We start from the raw sequence: 24,647 nt of genomic DNA on the forward strand, positions 1-24,647 counted from the left end.
TCATCCGCCAACTAATCTGAAGCAGTTAGAACATTAGAATAGGAGCAGCAGTAGACCTTACGGACCCATTGGGACTAGTTCTTCATACAATAGATCATAGTTGATCTGACCTTTAGACTCCATTTCATTTTTGGTGATGACTGTGTACTACCTTCTTGTGGAGCAAGGAGCATTGTGTCAGCAATCATGCTGTAAGTTTTCTGGATAATGTGCCCAAATAATTGGGAGTGTGTGCAGCCTTCAAGATGTGGGTGTGAATCTTGGAGTTACAATAAATATATAAGGTAGTTGGACAAATGACTGCTGGATATGAGTTATGACTGATGGGGCTGTATTGCACAAAGGAGTGTATGAGTTGCTGGGATATAGATTTGTTGGAGGCTTCATTTATGTTGAACGCATGTGAAATCATCAAACTTTTCTTATACTGAATCAATATCCTACATGTTTGCTCCCAGTGATAATTTTGCCAATGACCTCCTCCCGCTGTCACTTCATCAATGTCATGGACAGCTTCCTTCTCATCCTCCATGGCTTTCAGAGACCTTTCAGTACATTGGGTTGCCCACTCTCTATCATCCCCCATCATGACTTTCACCAACCTCCTCTAACCTTTGTGCTGACTTTCGAAGGAAGTTGTAGGTAATGAGCATTTCTGCTTTGAGAGGTATCGGCACAGCTTCAGTTTCCATCTGTTTATTTCACTTGATGCTAGACACTAACGAAACTGAACACCAAGAATAAGCACTAATGCAAGTGTAGTTCGTGCTGGCTGGACACCACAATCATGATAACAAGATGCACAAAGTATCTTTATGTCTGACTGGTGCTAGATCAAATGGGTGTGGATTAGTTACAAGCTCTAGTCTCGGTGTATGTTTTCCACCACTATTCAATTACTCCTCCAGTCTTTTTCAAATCTGCTTTTTAAATGACATTGCAGAATTTCTGCTGAAGTTTCTGTATGTTAGTCAATAAAATATGGATTCACTTTGGCTTTATGACAGAAGATAATAACCTCAACTTTAAAAGGAAGTTTTTGCATTCATGGATAACTTCTCATGTGCTTTAGAGTATGTGCCAAAGTGCTTTAGAGCTAATCAAGGATTTTTATAATCACTGTTTGTAATGTGGGGAAGACAGTAAAGCAAGCTCCCATAAAACAGCAATATGGCAAAGACCATTTTGTCTATATTTTTACGATGCTGAGTGAGGTATAAATAGCGACCAGGGCAAGATCACATGCTCCTCTTTGGCACCATGTAATGGGACTTTTTATTTCTATCTAAGAGCAGAAGAATTCTGGGTGTAATGTTTCTTCTGAAAGGTGGAACCTTTGACAGCACGACACTACTTCAGCATTACAATGGATTGTCAGCCAGATTATGTCTTCGAGTCTCATGATCACATAATCTTCTAACTCCATGGCAAGAGTGCTACCAACTGAACCATAACTGATAGCTTCAGGGTGCTAAAAGCTGTTTTGATGCTCGCTGATAAATTGTAAAACTAGAAATTAGAGTTTACTTATGAGCTGTGTAACATAGAGAACTGCAACTTTTAACTGTAACAAGCTATATAACAAATTACCTCATAATCCAATTATCTATTATTTTGTTTATGCTCCCTTATTTGTCATTACTTTCATTTGTTTGACTTTTCACCATTCTCAGAAAAGTACGGTTCTCACCACTAAGACTGTCATCCTGACCTGAATTAAACACATCTAAAACATACTACAGTTTTTCTACACTAATACGCTAACAAGATCCAGCTTTTTTAAAAAAAAATACAGCCTGAAGCCTCCAATTTCCCAAATCCTAGCAACAGATTAAATTCACCAGATTACATCGTTACAAGCATTAAGGCACCACAATGCGTAACATGATCAAAATGGATGACACTCTTCTTGAAATCTGATTCTATGTCGGCTTTTCTCAGGGCACAGGGGTACAAAAACGTAGAAAAATCACTATAGTCACTAAAGTAACCAATTAAATTTGATACCTCAGTCCACTAAAGTGCCAGGGATATGATGTAGGAAAGGCATTCTTAATTATTAGAAACAAGATAGTTTCCTCTAGCTTTCCTACAAATAGCCTATTTACCACAAGTAAAATATGTACTATGAAAATATAGTTTGCTTAAATTAATCAAGTAAGCTTCCTTTATTGCCATTTAATGCAGATTTTTCCTTAATATAGCTTTAGGTGAAATTCAATAAAGTGTGAAATAAGCCGAAACACCAGGTTAGGCATACATTATGCATATTCTCATGTAATACTAACATAAGATTTTGACAACACAGGGCTACAGGGCTAGTTTAAGAACACAGAAATGGTCAGAGAAAGGAAAAGAAAATATAATTAAATTAAACAAATTAAATTTATGAATGGTGTCATCAAAGAATCTTTATCCACACAAGTGACTTTAACTAATATTTAAAATTACATTCTACTATTACCACAACACATTGTTATTATGGCTGTACAGTGAAATGAAATCCTAAACATACGGTTCCACTTTTCTAATGTACTTCAGTGCAAGCTTTTAAAATTGCCATCTTTTTCTAGCTTTTGATCCTTTGCTATCCATTAATTCTGGAAAATATCCATAATGGACTGGCTAATCATTCAAAAACCCTCTTCAATAACTGCATTAATTTACACAGGTTTAATGGCATTTTGTGAAATCCGGGAAGCCAACAAAGGCTTTGAAAACATAGTGGTTACCTTGAACATTTTTTTAAACTATAATAGAAATGATGCCTGCATTGTGTTTCCTTTGCTAGTTATTACATTTTAAAAAAATCAGTGTGAAGCCAACTGGTCTAGCTAAGGTCTTTTCCGGGTGAATTGTTTCCTGAAAGGTCATCTTACTAACAGCCACTCTTTTCCCAGCTTGCTCTCATTACCACAGGAGGAGGCCAGGATTAATAAAGAAAGATTGTAAAACATAGACTCTTGTCCAATTTTGGGGTCTGGAAGATCATATGTCAAACATTTCTTTTGATCAGATTCCAGAATTACCTGTAATTTCAACCAATATAATCATAAAAAACATGTGTATACATATATGCATTAAAACATATTTGTACACATTGTTATTTTCACAATCCCCCCAAAATACACATATAGGACAAAAACAAATATATTTAAGAAGGATTGCATTGACATACAACCTCACTGGACACAGACAGCAAATGATAAGAAAAAGGCTTAAGGAACAAGCTGCATTTAAAATAAACTTGTCATTAATGGTTAATTAACTGCCTGAGGCAAATGTAACTACCATTGGATTGAAGCAATATGACACATTGAGGACAAATGCCATTCCAGCTGTGTTTTGTTGCAATGGGAAAAATATTAAATCAACACCAGCAGAACCATAATAATATTATACCTCTCTGGTATGTAGTCCATATTTTACTGATATTTATATGGGGGCAGATCTTACACTTAAAAGCTGTCAAATCTGCTCTGGCTTTTAAGCACTCAACTGAGTGGAAACTTGGCACTCCAAAACACAGACTGAAATGCAGCCTTCTGCTTCAACTAAGTGCCAGCCCCAAAACCCTGTGTTACACGGGTGGGCTCCTCATAGAGTCGATTGGGGTGCACAGACTTCCATAGTTCCCAACTGTAAGGCTGGGAAGTCTGCCTGCCGAAACTGTGTTAGGCTGAGTGCAAGTGCAATGATCCACAGAATGGTAAGTAAAACGTTTGAATAGGTTCAGATAATTTAAGCTTAAATGCATTTAATTGCTCTGAAGCATGTGGAATGACGTTTAGTGTTTCCATTTTCTGTAGTTTAAAAATAATTTTGTTTTTTATTAAGTTTTATTTTTGCTTCTTTAATAGTGCCCAGGTATACTTGAGTGTTTGTAAATCTCAGAGACATTCACAAACATTCAATGCCATTGCCAGTTTTGACAATTACTGAGGCTGGGGATAAGGCATCACCAGCCATCAAAGCCCTGTGCTGTGCTGGACCTCAGCCTCCCTATGCAAGCCTATGCCATGGACCACACTGGAAAAAATAGCATAGTTCAAGGGAAGGTGACTGGGTAGCACACCAGTCAGTGGAAGATCAGATGCATCTCTTGGCAATAATTTAGGGAAAAAAAATAAAACATATTTCATTCAGATTCATTTGTGGTGACTTTATGTTTTACCTCATGCTGAACTATTAAAACTGTAAAATCCATGGCTGAATAACTCCAATCAAAAGAATCAAGGTTCAGCATGGGAACACTAAAATCTACATGTTCTCCTAATAGTCACATATCATCCTAAGCTGAAAATATATTGCTGTTCCTTCTGCTATTGAGAGACCAAATGTCATTGGGTCTAAGTACCCAAGCTCCCCAGCAGGTGACAGTTCAAGCTGAAGATTCACCATCACATTCTCTTGGGCAATTTGTGATGCAATCTGCAAAAATGGATAAATAAAATTAAAAGGCCTAGAAATTATTTGGTGTTACGGGACTGTTGTGCAGGGCACAAAAGGATTGCTACACAGTTCATCAAAATCTGTTTTGGTCACAGGCAAGTTCCAGCAAACTTCCAGCAAACTTCAGTAGTGCCCAAGGCCTGAACCATCAGGTACTTCTGATTCCCAGTGCATGCTTTCCCTTGTGAGCTCTGCAGCACACAAAGAAAGTATGGCATGCCTGTGGCCAGGACCTTGACCAGGCCTGATGTTTCAACTTTATGTGATTGCATAGAGTTGAAAGATTAGTGCTATGAGAATAAATTTCTAGATCACTAGCAATGGGCTGCAGTTTTTAAAAGCCAAGAATGGAAAAACATCTACCGAAAACTTACAAATTAAGTTGCAAAATTTACTTCAGAACAATAAGCATTAATTCAATGCACATCAAGCAAAACTGTACACTATAATTCAAATAAAGTCTACTGAAGAAGTGAGGCTGATCTATATTGGTCTTGTATTTAAATGAAATCAGCAGAGCCAATTTCCCTAAGATGACTCCCACATTTAGACTTAGAATTCTACTTTCCTATTTTAGCAGCAAACCAACCTATTTAAGTCTTTTACTGCTACTAAGTTATAAAGGAAACAATAAAGCACTAAAATATGTTGATACATAGTATTTTCCCAGAACATGAATTAAAGCATGAGGTACATAAAAGGCATTTGAAGAAGTATTTAGACAGGCACATGAACAGGAAAAGGATGGAGGGATATACACTATGTGTAGGCAGATATGCTGTTTAACTTGGTATAACATTTGGCACAGTCATGGTGGGCCATAGGACCTGTTCTTGTACTATACTGTTCTATGCTCTAAAATCAGTATCAGTAATCTCACACAAAATAGCAGCAGGAGCAGGCCATTCAGACCATCAAACCTGCACCACCATTCAATAAGGTCATGGTTAATCTCCTACCTCATAGCTTTTTCCTCATAGTCCTCCCCTCATACATCTTGATCGCTATAATTTCCCTGAAAACAATCAATGACTGAGCCATCATAGCCTTCCAGAATTCCATAGATTCGCCACTCTGAGAGAATTTTTTTCTCATTTCATTTTCATATGGTCTATCCCTTATTTTAATACTTTGACCCCTCACTCTAGATGTCATCCAGGGGAAGCATCCACCCCTTCCTTTTCCAGTTCTTTAGTAATTTTGTTGGTTTTAATGAGGTCACCTCTCATTCTTGCGAACTCTAGAGATCAAAATATAGAGATCTTGCCTACTCATTCTCTCCCCACTCTCAAGAACTACTCTGATGAACCTTCAAAGCACTCCCTCTATAGCAAGGACATCCTTTTTTAGGTATGGAGATCAAAATCATAACAGTCCAGGTGTGGCCTCATCTTGGCCCTACATAATTGTAATAAAAGCTCTTTATGCTTGTCCTCAAATCCACCAGCAAGAAAGGTCACTTTCCTCCTAAGGACACCCATATCCCTTTAAACATCAATGTTTTCGAAACTCTCACTTCTTAGCAGATACTCAGCAATTCTGTTTTTTTTCCTACATACTTTACCAGCTTTCCACCCTCCATCTGACATGCTATTGCCCACTCACTTAGCTTGTGCATAACCCCGCAGCCTCTTTGCATCCTCATAAAAGCTCACTTTCCCACTTAGCTTTATATCATCAGCAAAATTATAAATACTATATTTGGTTCCCTCAGACAAATCATTGATGTGGATTTTGTACGGTTGGGGATCAAGCACCGATCTCTGCCATTCCCCATTCATCACAATCTGCTAACCTAAAACACACCTGATTATTTTCTGTTTCCTTTCTATTAACAAATTCTTAATCCATGCTGGTATATTACTCTAGTTTCACATATCCTAACCTAGTTCATGAGCCTCCTGTGTGTGGTCTTATCTTGAGCCTTCTGAAAATTCAAACACAGCACATCCTCACCTACTCTACAAGATACTGTACAACCGCAAAAAGCTCCAATAGATTAGTCAAGCACGATATCCATAAATCCATGGTGACTTTGCCTAAACATAGTATTGCTCTACAAAACTCTGGTTAGACCACACTTGGAGTACTGTGTCCAGTTCTGGTCGCCTCATTAAAGGAAGGATGTGGAAGCGTTGGAAAGGGTGGAGAGGAGATTTACCAGGATGCTGCCTGGTTTGGAGAGTATGCATTATGAGGAGAGACTAAGGGAACTAGGGCTTTACTCTTTGGAGAGGAGGAGGAGGAGGGGAGATATGATAGAGGTATACAAAATATTAAGAGGAATAGATAGAGTGGACAGCCAACGCCTCTTTCCCAGGGCACCAATGCTCAATACAAGAGCGCATGGCTTTAAAGTAATGGGTGGGAAGTTCAAGAGAGATATCAGAGGGAGGTTTTTTACCCAGAGAGTGGTTGGGTCATGGAATGTGCTGCCTGGGGTGGTGGTGGAGGCAGGTACGTTGGTCAAATTCAAGAGATTGTTAGATAAGCATATGGAGGAATTTAAAATAGGAGGATATGTGGGAGGAAGGGGTTAGATAGTTTTAGCTGTGGTTTAAAGGTCGGCACAACATGGTGGGCCGAAGGGCCTGTATTATGCTGTACTGTTCTATGGTTCTATGGTACTTTCTAAGGAAGACATGAAACTTCCTGCATTTGGTGGTCATACTCTGAAGACTATTTTTATTCACTGCCACCTACTACCAGCTGGTATGAAACCAAATTTAAAATGTGCCCTGGTAGTCCACTCTTACACATTATTTCCAATACTAGGAGTAAATTATATTAATATTCACACCCTCTAAACATTAAGATGTAATAGGCATTAATATATAAGCTCAATTGTCACTAGGCAGAAGGTAATGAAAGGTATAACCCACTTGATGTGCTTGCATCAATCTATACAGATGAATAAGAACATGTAACATAACAGCCTTAATATACTTAAATACAGTCAGCACTCTTACATACTTTCACGTCTGAAGTGTCCCTTTGACAGTTCCTCCATGATTTTGCTACAGAAGAAAATGTTCGCTCTGGATAATCAAATTTTCCTTCATTTGCATTAAGGAAAAATGTGGTAAATGGCTCCTAAAACAAAACAAAGTTATTATTGTGTGAATTTAACCAGTACATAACTGCTAAATAAAGTCTGATCAATAAAAGATTACTTCTGAGGCAGGAAGAAAGGTATTATCATAACAATAAAAATAAACTACAGAATAACCAACATCATCTTTAATTATTTTCAAATATATATTCCATTTGCTTGATTACCTTGTTTGTTTTCAATATCAAGCAACTTTAATGATGACATGCAACTGGAGGAGGATAATAATATCAGAATATGATAACAAAATACATGTATTTCATGGCTCAAATGGTCTGGAAGCAGAATTCTGCATAAAAGGTCTCTCATCCCAACATGTCATCAAACACGGCAGCACAGTAGCATAGAGGTTAGTGTAACGCATTACAGCACCAGCGACCTGGGTTCAATTCCCGCTGCTGCCTGTAAGGAGTTTGTACGTTCTCCCCATGTCTGCGTGGGTTTCCTCCGGGTGCTCCGGTTTCCTCCCACATCCCAAAGACGTACAGGTTAGGAGTTGTGGGCACGCTATGTTGGCGCCGGAAGAGTGGCGACACTTGTGGGCTGCCCCCAGCACGTTCTTATCAATGCAAAATGATGTATTTCACTGTGTTTTGATGTACATATGACTAATAAATAAATATCTTATCTTACCTTATATCTTATCTTAATACTGCAGAAGGTAAGAGCTTAGATATTCTTGAGTGAAGTCTACTGTCAATGTTCCCAACTTTCTCAAATTTACCTTCTCTGGATCCAGAAGGCTAATCTTGCTGGCGCAGAGAGTCCTGGGCCAAAGCTGAGTGGCAGCAGGAGAGGTGGGCTACTACAATCTCTCTACAAAACTTTTCTGGAAACCTTTCACAGCTAGTACAATCCTGCCCTCAGCTGTGCCATCTGTCAAAACTGTCGGTGTTTCAATATTTCTTAAAATTTCTTGGTGTCTAGAGAGGAACAAAGGGGAAGGGAGCTGACACAGTCTATGTAGGGGCCAAAGACATAGGCAGGAGCAAAACTACAAAGCTGATAATCTCTGGATTATAACCCAAATCTTGTGCAAATTGGCACAAGCTTAATAAAATCAGCGAGTTGAATGCCTGCTTCATAATTTGGTGTGGGAAAAATGGGTTTCAAATCATGAGACATTGGCACTTGTAATAGAGGAAAAGGGAGCTGTTCTGTTGGGATAGCTTCGTGAATTGGTTTAGGATCAGAGTCCTGAAGGATTTAATAACAAGGTTTGTAAATAAGGTAAAAAATTAAGAAGTAAGATAGTATTTAAGCAACTAGACATATAAAAAGGAACATTTTCATTTTCTTTGAAGATATATTCCAATGAGAAGTAAAGGCTCCACAAGAAGGATGATTAATTAAGAAACCTAAGGACGGAATCAAATTGGTATATAATGTTACAAAGATTAGTGGTAAACCAGAAGATTGGGAAAATTTTATAAACTGGAAAGAATGATGGAAAAGGTAATAAAGAGGGAGAATGCTGATTGCAAGAGTAAATTAGCAAGAAGTATGAAAACAAGCAAATGAAAAGGAAGTGAGTAACTAAAGTAAGTGTCTCTAGAGGATGAGACTGAGGAAGTAATAATGGAAAATAAGGAAATAAGGAAATGTTGGTACCTTTGAATAAATATGTTGCATCTGTCCATGTTCAATTCACTGACTGCATCCCAATAACAGTAGAAAATTCAGAAACAAAAGGAGGTGAGGGTCTTAAATTGTTATAACTTGAAAAAAGTACTAGACAAACTAATGGGACTGAGGCTCACAAGTCCCACAGACTTGTTGGCCTGCATCCTAAGATCCTAGAAAAAAAGTGATTGCAGAGAGAGTAGATGGAATTATTGTGAACTTTCAAAATTCTCCAGATTCTAGATTAGTCCCAGCAGACTGGAAAATCACATACGTAACACATATTCAAAGAAGGAGGGTGACAGAAAGCAGGAACCTTACAGGTCAGTTAGCCTCATATCTATCACTGGAAAAATGATAGGAACCATTGTTATGGAAATAGTAGTAGGTCAATTAACAAATCACAAATTCAATTAGGTTGGTTTTATGAAAAGAAAATAATATATGGCTATCTTATTAGAGTTTTTTGAGGATTCTATAAGAGGGAACCAGTGGACAGGAGTGTATTTGGATTTCCTAGAAGCATTCAATGAAAGTCACATAAAGGATTATCACATAGAGTTCATGGTGTTGAGAGCAATGTATTACTAGCATGAATTAGCTAACTACATCCAAAGCACACCTTAGTCCACATCCAAATGCAGCAAGACCTGGACAATATCCAGGCCTGAGCTAATAGTTAGTAAGTTACATTTGCACCACACAAGTGCCAGGCAATGATGATATCTAGCAAGAGAAAATGCAGATATCACCCCCTGATATTCAGTGGCAGTACATTGAATCTTTCACTATCAATATCCTGTAGGCTACCATTGACCAGAAACTGAATCGGAGTAGCCATGTACACAACATGGTTATAAAAGCAGGTCAGAGGCAAGGCATCTTGCAGTAAGTAACTCACCTCCTCACTCCCCAAAGCCTGTCCACCATCTACAAGGCTCAAGTCAAGAGTGTGATGGAATCCTGTCTACTTCCCTGGATGAGTGCAGCTTCAACAACAGTCAAGAAACTTGGTATCACATAAGACACAACAGCCCACTTGATAGGCACCCCAGCCACAACTATTCATTCACTCCACCACTGACACACAGCAATAGTAGTTTGTACTATTTACAGGATTCACTGTAGCAACTCATCAGGACTTCTTAGATAGCACATTTCAACCCATGACCTCGATCGGCTAGAAGAACAAGGGCAGCAAATGCATGGGAACACCACCACCTGGAGGTTGCCTTCCAAGCCACGCACCATCCTGACTTGGAAATATATCGCCATTCCTTCACCATTACTGGGTCAAAAACCTGGAACTCCCTCTCTAACAGCATTGTGGGTATACCCACACCTCAAGAACTGCAGCAGTTCAAGAAGGCAGCTCACCACCACCTCCTCAAGGGCAATTAGGGATGGGCAATTAAATGCTGGTTTAGCCTGTGAAGCCTGCATCCCTTGAATGAATAAAAGAAATTACAAACTATACTAACTTAAGATATATAGGTCTTTTTCGAAGTTGGCAAGCTGTAATTAGTGGAGTGCCACAGGTATCTGTGCTGCAGCTTCAACTACATAAAATCTATACTTATGACTTAGATGAATGGACTGAGTGCATTGCTAATACAAAGAGTCCGCCTAAATGAGTGTGCATAACTATAGTAAATGGAGTATAACTGGGGAAATGTGAGGTTATTCACTTTAGTAGGAAGATAATAGAAGCAGAATATTGTTTAAATGGAAAAAGATTAGAAAACACAGTTGAACAAAAGGATCTAGAGGCCCTTGTCCAGGAAATAGAGAAAATTAGATAGTTACAGCAGGTAATTAGGAAGACCTTTACTTTTGGGAAGAGGGATGGAGTACAAAAGTAAAGGTAACTCATGCTACAAATGTACAGGATGTTGCTGAGACCACACTGGAAATAATACATACAACTGGCTTGATTGCAGGAAGCAGAGGGTGATGGTGGAAGGTTGTTTTTTGGACTGGAGGCCCATGACTAATGCTGTTCCCCAGGGACCGATGCTAGGCCCATTGCTATTCATCATCCATATCAATGATTTGGACAAGAATGTACAAGGCATGGTTAGTAAGTTTGCAGATGACATTAAAATAGGTGGTATCGTAGACAGTGAAGATGTTTATCAGGAATTGCAGAGGGATCTTGATCAGCTGGGTAAGTGGGCCAAGAAAATGGCAAATGGAGTTTAATTCAGATAAGTGTGAGGTGTTACATTTTGGAAGACAAATTAGGGTAGGACTTTCACAGTGAACAGTAGAGTCTTGGGGAGCATTGTTGAACAAAGGGACCTAGGAGTACATGGTTCCCTGAAGGTGGTGTCACAGGTAGACAGGGTGATGAAGAAGGCTTTTGGCATGCTGGCCTTCATCATTCAGGGCATTGGGTATTGAAGTTGGGATGTTATTTTGCAGTTGTCCAAGATGTTGGTGAGGACGCATTTGGAATATTGTGTTCAGTTTTGGTCACCCTGCTATAAGAAAGATGCCATTAAGCTGGAAAGAGTGCAGAGGAGATTTATGAGGATGTTTCCAGAACTCACAGGACTGAGTTATGGAGAGGGTTTGAACAGGTTGGGACTTTATTCATTGGAGTGTGGGAGAATGAGGGTTGATATTATAGAGGTGTATAAAATCGTGAGAGGCATAGATAGGATGAATGTACACTGTCCTTTTCCCACGGTTGGGGAATCAAGAACAAGAGGACATGCATTTAGGGTGAGAGGGGAGAGATTTAAGAGGGTGGTCTATATATGGAATGAGCTGCCAGAGGAAGTGGTTGAGACAGGTACATTAACAATATTTAAAATGCACTTGGACAGGTAAATAGATAGGAAAGATTTAGAGGGATATGGGCCAAACATGTATAAATGTAACTAGCTCAGATTGGAACCTTGGTCAGTATGGATCAGTTGAGGCAAAGGGTCTGTTTCCATGCTATATAACTCTGTGGCTCTATGACATATAGTTATGGTTGACTTATTCATTTACTTCCACCAGAAGCAATTCAGAACAGTTTCACAAGGTTGATTTCTGGAATAGTTAGGTGAGCTGGACCTGTACTAATGGGAGCTTAGAAGAATGTTAAGTGATACTATTGAAATATGTAAGATTCTGAGGGATCTTGATGGGTAAATTCTGGAGGGTGGGGTTGTGAGGGGGAATCACCTATGTATCATGGAGAATAGGAGGAAGTTCTTCTCTTGGAGGGCAGTCAATCTTTACAAATCTCTACTTGGAGTCATTGAATGTATTCAAGGCAGAAATCAGTAGAATTTTGGACTATGGGGAGTGGCTCAAGGATTTTGGGGAACAGGCAGAAAAGTGTTGAGGTCAGGATCAGATCAGCCATGATCTTTTTTTAATGGCAGAGGCAGCCTAGGGTGACTACTTCTGCTTTGACTTCCTATGCTCTAATGACATTCAGAAACATGTAAAAAGGTTTAAAAAAAACAAAGTAAGTGTAAACATTTAGAAAATGTTGAAATAAAAAAATGGTCAAATCAAGCACTTAAAATACATAAATAATTGAAAATATTTTAAAATGAAGATAATTTTAAAAAATGTGACTTATTTTTCCCTGTAGCCCTGCAATCCCCATTCATGGTGAACTGGACTTTCAGTTCCATTGGATACAAATGTTACAAAGAATCCATAATGCTTTTTCTGCAAGATGTCTTGTGTGCCTTTAAAGCATAAGATTAAAAGTATGGCCTTGGTGTATCCTGATGTAGGTTCTGAGATTCTGCACTTTAAATGTTGAGCAACTTCAGCAAGCTTCAGTTCTGCCAATGATTTTTATGGGAAGTACACTGCAGAGAAGAGCTGGAAAATCACTGGTGGAATTCAGTCAATAGGCTCAGGACCTCTATATTCAAGCACAAGTCCTAAAACTTTCTGGCACTTATATTGAGAAATGCTGGTAAAAATCCAGCAAAATCTGGGTCAAGGTGTTCAAATTGCAAAGAGAATTATTGTAGATTTGCCATTGATTGGGTAAAGGTTAGACTAGCTTCTTTTCACTTATCCCAGAAGTGAAATCCTTGTTGATGGCAGCTTCATATTGACATAAAACTTTCAGTGAATGATCTGCAAGCACATTCAGGCACTTTTCCTTCTCCACATTTCACTAATGGATATCCTTTGCATACTTCTGTTATTTCCTGTTCCCTAAGGAGCAGAGGGGGGCTCTAAATTATATAGAGTAATGGGATTTCATATCTGAATGTATGAGCTGACAGCAAACACAGATATGATAACTTATTACTATGCCATAAACATTTATGCTACTATGAATGATCTTACATTTGTCTCCTATAAAATTTATGTTAGCCCAGCTGCTTAATTAGGCCTAAAGTTTATCAATGTACCATCTGGAGACATATATCTGGCATTTATCAGGCAATTAAAATCAAATTTTACACAAAGCAGTCTCCAACTCATCATCAGCCAAGTTGAAGGAAGTTTACTGGTAATATATTAAAGGATCTGCAGTACACTTTCTTTGTCAAAGTTACTGCTGTCAGAACTATGCCTCCAGACTATTACTATTGCATTTTCATTGATTAATTCAACATAAAACAACAGTAAATTGCAATAGAAGACAGAGAATGCACAAATCAAAGTCAAGGAAATCAACTCGGAAACAACCACAGAAATACCTGAGGACTTTAAAACATCCAATTCTAATAAGAATTTCTATCAATAAAACAAATGAGAAAGTAAACTAAGTGAATTAAGCACAACATTTTGATTCTGTATTTCTCTTTTAGGACAGGTAAGGATATTTATGAATATATCCATGCATTCTGAATAAATCCAATGCATAGATATTCCCAGAATGGCTCAGTAAGATTTCTATTAGTTGAAGGAGGAAAGCCTATTGCTTTATCCCATTGAGGTGTCTGTGCGCTCCTTTGCATTTTCCAATAGAAACAAACAGGAGATTCAGTTGTCAAAATCTTCATTTGGGGCAAATTTCATATTTAAACTAATTTTATTACATAGTATTTGATTTCCAACATGCTCTTCTTGCTTCTTTGGTAACTGTGATTAAGACAACCTGCAATTAGTAACAGCTGTAGTTTAGCCTGGATTTTGTTAAGTGGGGCTCGCTATTGCACACTGCTGAAGTATTTTGATATTGTACAATTACCTGGTTCACATCTGAAAATGTGGTCGTATTGTCAGAGATTGTCTTAAAACTGTGGCAAGGCCTTGGATAACACCTGGGCTTCCCATGATATTAATTTAGATAGAACAGGCTAGGATAGGCCTCACCCATGGAACACCTCTGAAAACTTTGACTGACAGTTGTTAAAGCTGTCAAGGCTTTTTAGCGCTTCTGAATATTTCTGTTATACAGAAATATTTAAAGGCTATTAAAAATGAAATTACAATTAAAAATATACAAATTTAAAAACAGAAAACAAAATACAGCCTTCAAGGTAGACACAAGAGACTGCAGACGTTGGAACCTGGAGCAACAAACAATCTGCTGAAGGAACTCAGCGGGTCGAGCAGCATCTGTGGGAGGAAAGGAATTGTCCTGATGCAGGGTTTTGACCCGAAACATTGACAATTCCTTTCCTCCCACAGATGCTGCTTGACCCGTTAAGTTCCTTCAGCAGATTGTTTGTGGGTACAGCCTTCTATACGTTGGCGATTCAAGTGCTTGTCTAGATAATTCTTAAATATTGTGAGAGTACCCACCTCCACTACCCAGTCAGGCAGTGCATTCCAATTCCAACAACTATCTAGGTGAAAAAGTTCTTCTTCCAAACCCCTCTAAATACCTTATCCCTTATCCTAAACCAATTCCCGCTAGTTTTAGACACTGTGCTATGGGGAAAAGTTTCCTACAATCTACCCTATCTGTGCCCATCAGAGTTTTGTATACCTCTATCAGGTCTCACCACACATTCCACCACCACCCCCCACCCCCCACCCCCTTAGCCTCCTCTGCTCCAAGGAAAACAAACCCAGCCTATACAGTCTCTCCTCATAACTGACGCATTCCATCCCAGGCAACATTCTGGTCAAACTCCTCTGTACTGTCTCCAATGTGATGACCAGGACTAACCAATGTTTTATGAAGTTGTACCATAACCTCCCTGCTTTTGTACTCTATGTCCTGGTTAAAGAAGGCAACTATCCCATATTAGTCCTCCCAAGGTGCATCAGCTCACAATTATCAGGATTAAATTACATTTGCCATTGTTCTGCCCTTCTTACCAACTGATCAATATCACCCTGTAACCTGCAGCTAGCTCCTCATTAACAAGTTATCAACCACATTACTATTTACGTTTCTCCAATAAAACTTGTACTTCTGCAAAAATACTACTGCCACTCTAAATAAGGATGTTTTAGGGCATGCTTTGTCAGTCAAATCATTATTTCCTACAGTAACCTCCTATGTGGAGATATTTTGCAGATAACTGCTCAAATTTCATAGTTATAAGTCAGCAACAATTTACAATTTAGGAGGTAAGGAAGATATATATCTAATGGGAATAAATCAGCATTTTAGAACTCTTCATGCACATACAAATTAGAACAAATGTCAGACTCCCTTGGTCTACATTTTACCTTTTGCCATGGCATCAGTTTTGAACTATCACTGCAAACTGCTGCAGGCACTCTGTAAGTGAAGATATCCAGAGCAAAATTAAACCTATAACAGCAATGATAAAGCATGCCAAAGCATCAGCAAAGAAAAAGGCCAATTGTAATGGCACGGGAAGTTCAGGTGAGATAGGATGACTTAGTGATGTGCGGAGAGGAAGTCTGAATGTCAAGGTCAGTTTTAGTGGAATAAAAACATTAGTGATTGAAAGAGAAGAGATGGGAGTTCAGCAGCAACGATACAGATATTAGAGTGCACAAGTAGTGCTGTGGCAAGAAAAGGAAAGGTTAGAAATTTTCCTTTCTAGGAAAAGATTTGTGGAAATTAAGGAAATCAAGGAAAATGGGATTAGTGAAAGGGAATAGCGCTGAGATAAAAAAAACCATGATCATGTTGAATGTTAGAACATGCATGAAGAGCAAAATGGCCTACTCCTGTTGTACTTCTTATGTTTGTAAGTTCATCCCAGGCTGGTAACACCAAATATAGTGACATCAATCTTTTGTATTCTTCATTCAAAATTCATTCCATTGAAGTTAATGGAGTGAATCCCAGAGGCAGAATGCAATGAGGATGAGCTTCTGTGAACTAAGTGGGTGAGTGTTACAGGAGAGTATATAAATAGGAAGGAGTTTGAGGGGGTAAAAGTGTCTTCATGAGGAGGAACAGACGATCTATTTGACTTAGAAAATAATGATGTAAGAAATTGGAGCTGAAGTAATACATTTGGTCCCTTGAGCTTGCTCCACCATTCAACAAGATCATGACTAACTTCAACTTCAACTTCTTGCCCTATCCCCATATCCCCATAACTGATTGATCTCTATTTTTAATGCAAATAATACTCAACATCCACAGCCTTCTAAGGCAGAAATTCCAAAGATTTGATATCCTGTGCAGTGAAGAGATTTTTCACCCTAAATGGACTATCTCTTATTTTTAGACTGTAATCCCTTGTTCTAGACTCCTTATCCAGGGGCAACATCCTCTCTGTATTTACCCTGTTAAGTCCTCTTAGTAGTTTGTATGTCTCAATGAGGTCACCTTTCATTCTTCTAAACTTTAAAGACTTGAGGCCTAGCCTACTAAGATGCTTCTGATATGGCAAACCTACCATTCCACGAACCAGTCTGATGAATCTTTGCTGACTCCCTCTGTAGCAAGGATTTATATGAAAGGAGACCAAAATTGTATGCTATACCAATGGTGTGGTCACACCAACGCCCAAATAATTGCAGAAATGCAACATTACTCTTGTACTTAAATCGTCTTGTAATTTTTGTAATAAAGACCAACCTATCATTTGCCTTTCAAATTCCTGTTGCATCTGCATGTTAATTCTCAGTGGATTATGCACAAGGATACTCAAGTCTCTTTAAACGTTAACATTTCTCAATCTCTCATTATTTAAAAAATACTCAGCATTTCTTTTTCTACAAAAGTGGATAACCTCACATTTTCCATATTGTACTTCCCCTACCATACTTTTGCCCACATTTAGCTTGTATATATCCATTGAAGCTTTTGCATTCTCATCATTACTCAATCAGCAAACTTAGAAATGTTACATTTGGTTCCCTCAACCAAGTAATTGATATAGTTTGTGAATATTTGGGGTCCATGCACAGATCACTAAATTACAGCCTACCAACCTGAGAAGAACCTATTTATTCCTACTCTTTGTATTCTATTTGTTAACCAACTTTCAATCCACTGGTATATTACCCCCAACTCCATGTGCCCTGACATTGTTCACTGACATCCTGTAGGGAGCCTTAGCAAAATCCCTCTGAAAATCTAATTACACCACCACCCACTGTCTCCCCTCATCTACTCGACTAAATAATTTTACTTATTCATGAAAAGTTATGTTCAGTAAAGTTAGCAAAATTGTCAACAGAAAAGTAAATATTCTGCTTCTGTGTTTCAGTTCACACTGGAAATAGCACACATAGCTCAGAATTTTCCACCCATTAATTTCAAGAAGATGAATTGTGCTTAACTATTTTAAGAAAGGATCATAATGAAGATAGGTAACAGGTTCTGGAAAATCACAGTGATTTCAGACCATTGGAGTTCACAGAAAAAGACTGCTGGCCGCAGAGTTTATCCTGCTCCCTGATACAACAGTTGGCATCCTAATGTTCATAAAACAATGCTTGATCTTATAAAATCTCCTATGAACTGTGAGTAATTCTATGAGAAAGCTAATAGCATTAGTGTTGGATGTTTTTTTTTCCATATGGTTTGGAACAAAACAGCTTCAAAGTCTTGCAAAAAGTTTTTAAAAATTCATTGCAATTTTTTAACATATGTTATAATGCAAGTTCAAACCACTTGATCAAAAAGACTTCAGTGTGACAACCCAAAGAGAATGCAGAACTAAATAAATCCTCCATTCAAGTGGGTGCAATTGTACATACAATGGAAACCTATTTTAGAAATGTCAATGTGGGTAAAGCTTCAAATCTTACCTTCTTACTGACTCTTACCAATCTGTATTTTATCACATACAACTAATACCAGAGTAGAATAAATATGGGTTGAAAGTAGGTTTTATTTTTGTGTCAATCAGACATTATTCTCTCCTCACAAATTTCAGTTATTCACTAAAGGGGATAATTAATCTGAAATTGTAAAATAATCCAAGAATGTTCTGTAAAAACATCAAAAATCTATGTATCCATGCAACCTAAAGGTTATGTCATTGCCTAATCTGATTTTGTAATTTCATGTCAAACTGTGCAACCTAATCAGTTTTATTAGATATGGCTGACTGCCTGTCCAGACCTTTAATACAGTTACACTCAGTGTATCAATCCCATTTCTATCTTAATGGTATTAACTACAAATATCTGTTTAAAAACAAACTCTCATGGATTTTGTCACAAAAGAAATTTTGTAACGCCTCTACGTAGTGAAATTTAGGATTACTTTAACAATGTTAAAAAAATACTCAAAAGCTTAAAATCATTGTTGTGGATGTCAAGAACACTGCTAACCCACTAGCTCATATCCCCCTTAGAGTTCAGTATAAGCTCCAAGGATTTCAATTACCGAGTACGTAACTGCAAATATTGAACATTGAAATAGTTACAAAACTAAGATGATGATGATGTATGACATCAACTTGTACGATTCCAACACAAAATGATTTACTTTAAGACACAGAAGAAAGGAACTAGCAACTTTTGTAATAACCACTCATTAAAATGCTGTTATAGATTATATATTTAGAACAAAATTACCAACAGTTTCTTACATACTATATATCCAAGTTCTTACTTTCATAATATTTATAATTTGTAACACAATAAATTGTTTCTATAGTAGTGATTATGACTTGGCCTTATTCATTAATTCTCAAACTTTACAATAAAATGTAATAATTGTTATTTTTTGGCTGATTAATACATGAGTGCACAGAATTTTCAAATTATCCAATCCAAATAATCCAAAAATATTCTGATGTAACAAGTTGAGTAGTAAAATTAGTGGGAATAACAGAATAAATTGTTATGCAGAGAATTTACTTTTGTTTGGATTGTTCAGTAAATTTGAATATGACATTTCCAAATACACACTGAGTTCCAGAAGAAATTAGTCAAAAGCACTGGCTTAAAGATGTTGGACTAAATGCTCTGCTTCTGCTGTTGATTCAGATAATTTTAAATAAAATATGTAAAAGAAGATACTCACAATTCTGACAAGCCAAGCTAGTGTGGAAGTAGCTGTAGAATAATGGGTATTGTAATGGTAAGGTGGAACTTGATCATCCTCCCATGTCTCATAGCGTTCAGCATAGAAGACAGCACGCTTTGGGTTCAAAGATCCAATAGGCTGTCAGGGAAGAAATACAGATAACAAATAATTAGTGTTAGCTTTAAACATCATCTTGAAAATAAAATGTAGCTACCCTTAAGTTGATTGTTCCTCAATTATGGAAACAGATTCCAACAGTAATAAATTTTTCAAATCATTTTAAGTATGGAATGGAGACGTAAACATTTCTTTATTACTCCAAATGCATAAAGGATTTATTTTTGCCAATCTTCAAGAATAGTTTTGCAAGGTTTTTTTAATGAAAGAGATAAATAATGACAGCATCTATGACTCTATGAGCATCTATATTGTGAAATGTGACTGTTGTGACTGAGCACAGTACCAACAAAGGCATTGAGAACAAAATAACAACCTCTCCGAATGAGCTATAGAGCAGTGTTTCAAATTTGGTTCAACTTGAATTGTTTAATAGGCTGTTAACTTGTATACTATGCATTACATTTTCTTGACAGCCACAAAATTTCCAGAATGTTGTATGGCATATACTATTTTGTCTACTGCATAGTAGAATAGCAATCCATAAAATTGTATTTTAACCACAGCTTATAGACAAAACTGTGTTCAAATATAAAGGAATAGATAGGTTAATGACTAAATAATAACGAGCTTTTCACAAGACACTACCTGAAAAATTCCATTTTCCAAACACACAAATTTGAAATTTTGTCTCAACAACTCTTAATTGACATATTCAGCATGCCTCTTTATCTGTATGGCCTGGGTTATATCCAGTGCTTGACAACTAAATCCTGCAGTGTAGAATTGTTAAACATGTCTGTGTTTTTCAGTGATGTCTCACGAATGAGAAACAACCCATCAAATACTGTGGATTTTAAGATAAAAATATCCTAAAAAAAGAAACATAAGGTGCTACATGACATAAAGCAGTGTGGAATGGTTTTGTTAAAATTATATCTTAAATACGTTTAAGAACTTACATGTAATGAATCACCAAATATAATTAAAATATTTTATCCTTCCACAAAATAGTTGATAAACGTAAGCTTTATGTAGCATGCTCTCTAAGCATCGTTTAAGCAGAGCATTTCTTTATTTGATGCCACAATAATTATCTTCAATGACATTTCATCCTGTTTTGTATTTTTCATTTTTGCTGAATTGATTTTTGTGGAACCTGGTATTGTGTTATAATATTACAAACGCACAGTCCATTATGTAAACAAGCTACCATTAGTTATACTTTCAATCGCATTCTAAATAAGTGTATTTACAGATTGAGGATATGTAGATTTATAAGAAAGCCGGAAATAGATCATTTATTAACATACCTAGCTAGCAGTCTGGGGTTTGATATTTTTCCCTAAAATTTCAATTATACTATTCAATTTGAAAATAACTCAAAGCAATTCAACTTTATTCAGTCTTGGAATGTGGTTCCACTGACAAGATTAGCATTTAATACCCATTCCTAGTTTCTGTGGAAGATGGTGCTATGCCTTTTCAAAACACTGCATTTTATTCAGTTAAGTAGGAACTGTGGTAATTGGACATTAATGAGTAAGAGGTAAGTGTAGATTGAAAGGTGATCTAATTCACATATAGATTCTGAAAAGGCTTGATAGGGCAGATACTAAAAGGTTGTTCCCCTTGGCTGGAGTTAGGGAATATAGTCACAGGATAAGGGGTCTGACATTTAAGTGTGTCTGAGCTATATCTTCACTCATTGGGCTGTAAATCTTTGGATCTCTTTATCCCAAAATGCTGAGTCATTGGGCATATTCAAGGCTAAGACTCACAGATTTTGGAATTCAGGAGAATCAAGAGATATGTGGATCAGACAAGAAAGTGGAGTTGAGGTGGATCATCTATGATTTTGTCAAATGACAGAGAGGTCTTGTGGTTAATTCTTATTCCTGTTTCACATGTTCCTATAAGTGATAGTTTAAGTGTCATAGTATAATAAGACAGGAAGAGGCCATTAGATCGATTAAGTCTATGTTGGCTCCCAGCAGAGCAATCCCTTCCGTCCCATTTCCCCTTTTAGTTCCTGTAACCTAGTCTTTTGCACAGTTAATAGTCTATAACTTTGACATGGCACTCAAGTCACATATAGGACAGACTTAGTAAGGACAACTGATTGCCTTTCCTAAAGGGCTGGTTGAGCTATCACTAAAAACAGACAGAACTGCTTCAGGATTAATCATTTTCATTACTGATCGTTAATAACTGAAGTTAAATTCTCAAACTAATATTTTGAAGACTATTAGTTCAGGTCTCCCATCTAATTCCTAGATCTGTAAAATATAAATAATAATTCCATCAAAAATTGATACTGTTACAATTAATACAAAATATTTTAATTTTTAGTAAATGTCTAATCTTTGATTATAATGTTGCCTAGTATCTGTAGGGTCAAACTACACAGTTAATTATGTCATTAATCCTAGTATTTTCATGGTAATTATTCCAGAAATAAATACCAACTCTACAATTTTCATACAAGTTAGCAGCAAATTTCTAATATTTAACTTCCAATATTTTCAATAATACATCAGTTCAAATTGCCTAGGGTTTTTTTCAAAAAGCAATCATGCACATCTGTAGCCAGTATGAGACAATGGCCTTAACATTACCCATGAAAATACCCCAAAACAACTAATTTACAACTACAGAAAATTATAAAAAGATGGAATCATAAAAGTATAGAAATTTTATTACTCGGAGAGGAGGCTTCTCGGCTCCTCACTTCTATGCCAGCCAAAATAAGAGCTACTTAGGCTAATATTGCTTCCCAGCTCTTCGGCTTTATAAGTTATGGCAATGGTTCAAGTAGTCAATAAGATATCCTTTAAATTTAATGAGAGTTTCAGCCTCCACCATCTTTTCAGGCAGTGAGCTCCAGTACCCACAAACTTTAGGTATGAAAATATTTCCTCAACTCTTTTTTAATATTTCTACCAACTAACATATCTTGCATCAGTCAATGATTTTTCTGCTACAGCATATAGGTCCTTCCTGTTCACCCTGCCTAGACCTGCCCTAGTTGCATACACTTCAGTTAAATCACCTTCTCCCCTTTAAAAGAACATACCTAGTCTAGCCAATTTCTCCTCATAACTAAAATTCTCCAGCCCTTGTGAATCCCCCAGCATCCTTTCCAATGCAATCACATCCTTTCTCTAGTTTGGTAATTAGAACTAAACACATTATTCTAGCTGAGAGCTAACTAGCTTCTAGGCACAGTTCAAGTACTGTTTTGTATGCTTGGCGAACAAGGCAAATATCCCATATGCCTTCTCAAGCACCTTACTTCCCTGTCCTGCAACCTTCATGAATCTACGGACATAGACTCCCAGACCCCTTCGTTCCTCTGCACTCGTTAGTATCTACCATTTATTGGGTACTCCCCTCCGCAAACACAATATCTGACACTTCTATAGACTGAATTCCATTTGCTGCTAAATTAGTTCCATCAATGTATTCCTGCAATCTACAACTTCCTTCCACACTATTAACCACACTGCCAACTTATCTAGACAAGATATCTAGCCATCCAGTCAGGAAAAATTCCATCCTCTTTCACCTACTGAGCCAATTTGAATTCAACTTCCCACTTTCCCTTGGCTCTCTTGGGATTTTACATCCCTGATTAGTCTGCTGATGTAAAATTGAGACTTTATCAAGAACCTTCCTGTGAAACAGAAAGGGAGGAAACTACTGATTTTGATTAAGTCTGAAAGCCAGCAATAAAATGTTTTTAAAGCTATAAGGAAGTCTAGTCACAAGAGTTAAATGATTTAACAAAGGTGCACGAAGTTGCCAGAGCTAGCACTTTTAAGCAGGTGATTAGCTTTGTCTTTGCTATTCTATTTTTGATTTATTAGTGCTTACCACAGAGAACTTTTGCATGCAATGCAGTCTCTGTGATTTAAAATAATTCTTATAATTTAAATCAAATAACCTGCAGTGAATATCTGCTGAAAGCTTGCCCTAAATATACAAAGGAATTAATTTCTAAGATTTTTGTGAGAGAAATTATTCTTCAAGAAGCCTGACTGGTTCTAATTTGTCAGTTATGTAGTACGTCCTTGTGAGTCCTTGTAACTGAAGGTGATTTGAAATTGCATGTTTGAGTCAGCAGATGACTGTGGGTTAATTTACAGGTGAATGGTTGTGCAAGCATCCAGGTTTAGTGACATTCTGGCAGGAGCATATTCATCCTCAGGGTTATGGTTGACTTTTCTTTAATCAGAAAAGTTTTTTTTCATCAGGTTATAGTACATTGAGGGCATTATGCAAATTGTCCCATGAAGTGGTGCACTGCAAGTGCTTCTTCTAGGAACATTCATGGTAGCCAGACAATCAAAGGCAGCAATGAACAAAAGCTAAACATTTTTATTAAAACAAAATTTTCATTATGTTATTCCTCTGTTTCAGGTAGCTAGAGAAAAGCTTGGTCAAATAGGTGGGTCACAGAAAAGGAGAGAATGAGTTGTTGGGACATAAACATTTATGAAGGTAATTTTAGCCCTAGTGAAAGAAAAGGCTGCCAATGGTAGGGCAATGAATTGTGAGCGAAAAAGAGGCCAGAGTCTTCTGGAAGGTTGTCTGTTAGAAGAAGGAACTTTTGAAGATAGTGATCAGGGAAGCCATGAAAATATCTAAATAGAAGAAAGATAAGATATTTATTTATTAGTCACATGTACATCGAAACACACAGTGAAATGCATCTTTTTGTGTTACCGAAAATGTGCTGGGGGCAGCCCGCAAGTGTCGCCAGTCTTCCGCCGCCAACATAGCATGCCCACAGCTCCTAACCTGTACATCTTTGCAATACACTTGGATACATTTTCCAAATTTGTTTTCCCATACATGGAGGCAGAAAGAACAAAAATGCTTCTTCAGTCTCCATAACAACAATGCAAACAGCTGCATTCCCCACTTACTGTATGCTGGACACTACATCTACTCACACCGCATCCCACCACTCCTTCCCCTCCCTATCCTAAGGGCATTCAT

The 24,647-nt window shown here is 37.4% G+C and overlaps 1 protein-coding gene across 1 annotated transcript in view; it reads right to left on the reverse strand.

Annotated features, from left to right (window-relative positions):
• nbeaa (neurobeachin a) overlaps positions 1–24,647 on the reverse strand; it is a 560,854-nt gene that overhangs the window by 83,715 nt on the left and 452,492 nt on the right. The window contains exons 45-46 of the mRNA XM_052025565.1: positions 19,524–19,664; positions 7,426–7,545 (exon numbers count right to left, since the gene is read on the reverse strand). Coding sequence (XP_051881525.1) covers positions 7,426–7,545; positions 19,524–19,664 — 261 coding nt within the window. The remainder of the gene's footprint in view (positions 1–7,425; positions 7,546–19,523; positions 19,665–24,647) is intronic.

This window comes from Pristis pectinata, chromosome 11, assembly GCF_009764475.1.
Source record: "Pristis pectinata isolate sPriPec2 chromosome 11, sPriPec2.1.pri, whole genome shotgun sequence".
NCBI classification, from domain to species: domain Eukaryota; kingdom Metazoa; phylum Chordata; class Chondrichthyes; order Rhinopristiformes; family Pristidae; genus Pristis; species Pristis pectinata.